At 49.8% G+C, this 6,649-nt stretch overlaps 1 protein-coding gene across 1 annotated transcript; it reads right to left on the minus strand.

Moving 5' to 3' along the window:
* npas4a (neuronal PAS domain protein 4a) lies at positions 1–6,115 on the minus strand. Its single transcript, XM_074648550.1, has 8 exons — positions 5,590–6,115; positions 5,006–5,157; positions 4,814–4,916; positions 4,373–4,700; positions 4,138–4,247; positions 3,845–3,980; positions 1,962–3,733; positions 1–1,861 (listed from the first exon to the last, which is right to left on the minus strand). Exons 1-8 carry the CDS (start codon positions 5,762–5,764, stop codon positions 1,833–1,835), a joined length of 2,805 nt encoding a protein of 934 aa, XP_074504651.1. The 5' UTR covers positions 5,765–6,115; the 3' UTR covers positions 1–1,832.
* Positions 6,116–6,649: the final 534 nt, after the last annotated feature.

Consider the following 6,649-nt stretch of genomic DNA (forward strand, 5'->3'; position numbering starts at 1 on the left):
GTGTCTCATTCTGTCTCGTCATGTGTGTGCGTCAGTGCTGTTGCTGAGCGAAACTCGCTCCAGGGGAAGAAATGGAGGAGAGTGTATGGGAGGGAGGGAAAGAGGCAGGGATGGTGGGATGATGATGGCGATGATGATGAGGCTGAGGGAGGAACAAGGGGCTTGACTATGACGACACGAATGCATCAGCCGCATTAAGTGCACTTTTAATATAAATGCATTTGTATGACAATCAAATACACTTATAAGCAACACAATAGAACACTGATCCACAATGTCCATTCTGCAGTAAAGTAAGATGTTTAGAATATATTCCATCTTATGCAATAAAAATCTCTTTCTCATATATATATACAGACCAATAGCTGTTTCATACAAATGTACAAATGTGTACAACCTTTCTGAAAAGAACATATGCCTATATCATCACAGACATAATGCATATGCAATAACATCTTTTTCAAATATCACAAGTACAATATAGTAATTTTACACATGTATATTAACTTAGCCTTTAATAGCTAGAACGTAGGAATCAATCCTTTACTTGACCGTAGACAACTCTACGTGAGCATGTCGACACCATGGGAATAGTACCATTCTCAACCCGTGTCGCTTGGTAACTGAATAGAAATAGCACCCCATCCCTATTTTCATTTTTTAAAACAAAACTTTTTGTATTCTAACCCCTCTCAAAAAAGAAGAATCGCTCATTCACATAGTCAATTGTGCCTCGCTACACCGCGCTCCAGTGGAGCAACGATGTAAAATGTCCATGTTGACATGGACGTGGTAAAGAGTTCAGAGTTCAGCAGGTCAGGGCCGTTTTCAGGCACACAGGAGCCGCTATAAGCTGCCAGCATTGCAAATATTGATGCTGCAGCGATATCCAGCCGACTGCCCTCAGGCCAGCAGGGACCTGGAGAGCCCACATTCAGAGTCTAATGTACAGTACGACGTAGCAGTGGAGTTGTGGCATGTTCAGAGGTCCGGCTTGTTTGGTGTTACATCTCGTAAAGCAATAAACATCCTCGAGATCTTCACATGCCAGGATCTCTTCACATGTTTTCTTCTTTTTGTTTTGCACATCACATTGATACACAAGATTTTAGATGGAGAGATAAATATGAAATGTTAAAGGTTTGAAGCCGCAAACTCAAAGCTCAAAGTACTTCTGGTTTAAAGTTGATTATGAGTTTTGATGTTGCCTTTAAGGCTGAAGAGTGCTATCAAATCAGAGCTGTACTGGCTCTGAAGACTAGATAGAAGAGTTCTTATTCTAATGTACTGATAGTGGTCATCCTAAGGATGTAAAAAATTGTAAACATTTGACTTCCAGTTCATTTGAGTTTTGGGTTTGCGTTGCTGCATGTCAGGCAAAAGTGCTATAATTCATCTCTCTATTGAAATAGCAAGATTTTTTTTTTTTGTTCACAACAGATTTTTCACTACGAGTGAATACAAATGCGCATCTGGAAGTTAAACAGCGCTTACAAGTTCAGAGAAGTTTCCCTGTCTGATCATATCTGAAGCTCGTGTTACAGAGAAGCTGAAAAGACACCACATGGACTCAAAACCCAGTCAGTTATGGGTCCATGTGGTTGAACCATCATGTAAATGTTGAACCAGTTTTGTAGTAGTATACAGATTAATGACTGAACAAAAATATAAAGCCAATCTTTGTTCTTAGGAGACATGTAGGAGTTAAAGTCCTTAAGTTGTATATACATTATGTATATTTATACACTTAATCATTTTTTACTTTGCAGTAAAAGGGGCTCCACAAAATATGACAATATGCCATACTTAATGAAGTAAGTCACAGACTTATTTTAGAACGGAGGAACACTTCCACTCCCATCTGAAAGACAAAAAAAGAGAGAACGAGGACGTTAGTGGTGTATTCTCAGAAACGTTTTTTCATCTCATTCAACAAGATAAAACAAGAGAAAGATTGTTACCTTTGTGGAAGCACTGTGGCGATGGATGACATTGGAGTTGATACAACTCAGGTTGTTGCCCTAAGCCAGGGGCGATCGAGGCACCTGCCCCAAACATGGGTTCCAGGACGGCCAGTTCCTCCAGGAGGGACTGATTGCAAGACACAGCGGGCGTGGGCGAGACGATGGGCGTGGAGGTGGCGGGGCAGGGGGAGGCGGTGAGGATGAGGGGAGGGGAAGCTGGGATGGAGGAGCAAGAGGACACAGGAGATGACACCACCTCGATCTCCATTGCTTCCTCCGCCAGCCCCTCCCCTTCCACCGTCGCCCCGGCCTCAGCAGCCATAGTCGACCCGCTCCCAGCCATGGAGTTACATTGCGCCGATTGGACGCTACAGAAGTGGCCCACTCCCTCAAACTGGGAGGGTTGGAGCCAGCACACTGGGGTTTGAGGAGAGATTGGGCTGGAGGGATTGGGCATGGGGGAGGGGGAGGAGGAGGAGGAAATGACGGGGGACTGAGGAGGAAGGAAGCTGTCTTGGAGGAGGGTTTCTAGGATGCTCTCTTCAAACAGAGAGTCATCGTCGTCGAGGAACATGGGAATGTCCAGACCTCTCCATGCTTTGATGGGATAAAACTCCCTAAGCATGTGGACTGAATCAACGTCGGTGGTTTCTATGGTGGGAGACAGGAAGGGGGAGGGAGGGGAGGAGGAGGGTGACATGGAGGGGGGAGAGAGTTTGGACAGGAGTGGATCCAGGTAGAATCCCTCTGCCAGGGAGCTGATGTGCTGAGCTAAGAGGGAGATCTCGGCCCTCTCCTTCTCCCTCTCTCTCTCCAGGGAGAAGAAGGAGAGGCCGGGCTGTTTACCGGGTGACGCCTCAGGGGTGAGGAGGCCCTCCGGGGGACACTGGAGGGGCCCCATTGGTACGTCTACATACAGTGGACCCCTAACCTCGGGCAGGGTCATCACTGTGCAGTCGCCATCTCCGGGGCTGTCAGGTGTGGGGGGCAGCTTCTCATAAAGGCCACCGCTGCCATGCTCGCCAAAGAGGAAATCAGTGGATGGAGTGGGGAGCGTGAGGGGGAACTTGGTGGACAGGGTGGTGGGGGGAGAGGGGCTGGAGGCGGTGGTTGGTGGGGCTGAAGAGGAAGGGGCCAATGAGGTGGTGGCGGTGGCGGTTGTAGCAGAGGGCGGAGGAGTGGTGGTGCCAGCGGGGTCAAAGCTGAAGAGGGGTTCACCGAACGGGAAGCTAGGCCCAGTGACGTGGGGAGTGTAGGGTGGGGTGCACACAAACTCTTTGGTCTGCTGAGCTTGTGAGGCGGGGACGGGGGGGAGAGGCAGGGGGAGAGCTGGCAGCGCAGGGTTGAGCTGGAAGGATGGCGGCAGGAGAATGTTCTGGGTCAAAAAGTCTAAGTCTGCTACTGTTTCAACAGTGACTGGGGTGGGGGAGGAGGCGGCGGAGGGGCTTTCAATGGGATGCTGCTGAAAGAAGCTTTCTTCCTCCAGAGAAGAGATACTGGAGCGAGGGTCTCCCTCCACCTGCATGGCTTCAGCAGCAGAGCTCCCCGGTTCGTCAGAGGAGCCCACGCTGCAGCCGGCGGTGCTGAAGTCGAAGGACTGGGCTGACAGGCCGCTGCTGCCTGGGGTGAAGACCTGGTCTGGGCTGGACAGGGTTTCTGGAGACTGGAGGCTCATACCCTCTTGCTGAGAGGTGCCACCACTCAGAACCAGGGTCAGCTGGGTCTGCTCTGAGCTGAGCTGTTGACGTACTGACCAGGCCTCAGACTCACTGAGAGAGAGAGAAGAAGAAACAGGAAGTTAGGATGGTGTTTTTACGTGTATTCATCACTCTTTTATCTCCACTTTGATGAGTGGTTTTAAAAAAAAAGTCAGTAAATACCTGATGATGTAGTTGTTGCTGCTGATGGGGATTTCTCCAGGCTGCAGCTGAAGCACCATGTAGAGCCAAACCCACGACTGGTCCTGAGCTTGCACACGCACCACCATCTCAGCTCTGCCCTCTCCTCCCTCTCTCACTGTTGAACAACAGTCACAGCACAAGTTGGCATCGGTTTTCTAATCCTATTAATCATCATAGTGTGTGTTTTCACTGCGTGGATGCGCCAGTGGGCACGATATGTGTAATTGTGTGGGCATGGATGGTTGTAACTGGTATGTGAAGAGTACACTTACATAGGCTGCGGTGCTGAGCGGAGGCATGTGACAGATCCTGTGGGTGGAGGAGGCTGTACCAGGAGCAGGAGCGTAAAGCTGTCACATCAAAGCCAAGATAGGCGCTCACACTGTAGGAGAGAGTGGGTGGTGATGTGTTAGAAGATCTTTTTTTTTCTTATCATCTCATAAACAGATTAATATGCCAGTAAATATTAAAAGCAACAGGTGAAGGTGAGGATCTGTGTGAACTCACCTGTCTTGGGCAGTCTGCAGCCTCATGTCCCGGCCATGCTGGGAGTGGAAGCAGGCCAGGAACAAGTTGGTCTCAGCCAGGGGAGGGGTGGAGGTGGAGGTGGAGGTGGAGGTCCCCTCCCTCTCTGCCCCGGGACTGGAGCGGGTTGGGTGGGGCTCCAGAGGGGAGCAGAAACACACCCAGACCGGGTTGGATGTCCAGTAGGACCCGGTGGCAGAAGAGGCGGGGGGAGGGGAGAGGCAGCGAGCTCGGATCAGAACCATCTTGTTCCCAGCACTCTGCCTCCTCACAGACTTGGAGGTGTTGAAACGGCAGCGGAAGAGACGGTCTGTGGTATAGGAGAAGATGAGAGGAGGGTTATGAAACATATATATATTTTTAAAACATATTCAGTCTGCATTAGGTGGAGAAAAATCTAAAAAAATTTAATGTTTGTCTCACCCATCTCAAGGGACGTGGAGGTTGCCAGGTTGTTCTTCATGATAAAGTGATCTGAGGCGTCGATGATATCATACACACTGTCCCCCTGTGCCACAAGATCCACCTAAAAAAATAAACAAACAGAACGTTATTTTATGAAGCCCCAAAGTATAGCTTGAATATTAATACTAAAACTACTGCGTGTAGACTCACCATGGAGTGTCCGAGGTGCTCGGAGACGCTGTCTGACAGGTACAGGACCTTCCCCTCCCCGGTCAGCAGCATCAGAAACCCCGGCAGCGCCTGCATCAACTCCGACAGCTCGTGGAAAGACAGAAAGCCTGCACTCTCCTCGAGACCGCCTTCTAGAGAGAGAAGGAAAAAATAGACAGAGCACACATTTGTTAATAAAATGTGAAGCTATGAAGAGTGAACATTAATGTGATGTCCGCAATATAAGAGAAAGAGTGGCCGCAGTGTGTTTCAGCACCACGGACAGCGACGCGCCTGTGTTAGTGGTGCTGGAGCGTTTCAGCACCACGGACAGCGACGCGCCTGTATTAGTGGTGCTGGAGCGTTTCAGCACCACGGACAGCGACACAACTGCTATTAAAAACGCCTTTTATGAGCTTCTACAATCGATTAATTAATAAACCATTTATTAGAAAAATGACATTTCTATCAAGTCCTGCAGTGCCACTAAAACACTTGTTGATTCCAACACTGTGATTGCAGTCTATCTGTCTGTATATGCAGCACACACCATCAACAGGTCGTTTTTCATATTCCCTTCTTACCTTGAGTGAAGAAGACGGATTTCCTGGTGTACATGCAGGCGAGTGACATGATGTGCAGGTATGACAGCCGAGCTTTATCTGCCTCGGAGATGGGCAACAAGTCCTTCAGGTTCCGGATCTCGGCGTTGATCTGGTCCCGGCGAGCCTTGGATGCTCCTTTGGTTGAGCGGTACATTGTTGCCGGTTGTTGTTGGTGGGTGAAACTATCGGAAATTCCTCCAGACGTGGAGAGAGTTGGAGAGTGTTGTTTAAACGCTGTTGCCTCCGAGATGTGTTAAGAGACACAGGTTGTAAAAAGAAGTGGAAAAAAGCGTGTTATTGGACTTTCATCTCAGCTTGTTGTTTCTCCAGAGAAAGGTTTTTAAAGAAAAACCTTCTCCTGTCTCCTGTCTCCGTTCTGCCACAGCGTCCAGCTTTCGGATGCTGGAAGTCTGTCTGTCCCCCCGCTGCAGGAGTGCAGGTGAATCGGCGGCTTTAGTCGCCGTCTCTCTCGAAGTCCCGGAACCCGTAAATCTGGTTGAGGGACTCTGCTCGCCAGTTTCTTATATAGGCTGGGACTCCGCCGGAGTAGAGGGGGGCTCCCGACGCATCGACACCGACGTACAAGGGATGGAGGGGGGTGGAGGAGAAAGGAGGGGGCCGAGGGGGATGGATGTGTCTCATATATCTCATATCAGTGTAAGCAATGGTGAAGCTCCAAACCCCCTCCCTCCTCCCTCTCCTCTCTGTGACTCGGCCTCGACGTCAGCTCTTCCCTCTACTCGGTGATGACGTCGGGATGAAATCGGGAGCTCCGGCGACGCAAAAAGCCCGATTTGGACAAAACCGAGTAAGGGGCGGAGCATGCGTAAAACGTAAACGGAGTCACCGGACTCCGGTGTATTGGAGGAGGAGGAGGAGGAGGAGGAGGATGAAGAGGAGTATGGGGGTGCAGATAGGAGGGGGTTGGATGGGAGGACTGGGTTGCATACGAACGAGGTCTCTGTGTTTATGTGTCTGGCACCTGAGAGGTAGGATAGGATACCCGTCACATCGCCTGTTTGCCCCGGACCTGTCAGTA

This window comes from Sebastes fasciatus, chromosome 10 (assembly GCF_043250625.1).
Source record: "Sebastes fasciatus isolate fSebFas1 chromosome 10, fSebFas1.pri, whole genome shotgun sequence".
In the NCBI taxonomy this organism is placed as follows: Eukaryota; Metazoa; Chordata; class Actinopteri; order Perciformes; family Sebastidae; genus Sebastes; species Sebastes fasciatus.

Excerpts from the sequence above, each read along its gene's own strand:
- npas4a (XM_074648550.1), bottom strand. The coding sequence starts at position 5,764 with ATGTACCGCTCAACCAAAGGAGCATCCAAGGCTCGCCGGGACCAGATC. Across the intron at positions 4,701-4,813 it reads CTCCACGTCCCTTGAGATGG|ACCGTCTCTTCCGCTGCCGT; the intron begins GTGAGACAAACA and ends CCTATACCACAG. Across the intron at positions 3,981-4,137 it reads CGCTCAGCACCGCAGCCTAT|TGAGAGAGGGAGGAGAGGGC; the intron begins GTAAGTGTACTC and ends GTTGTTCAACAG.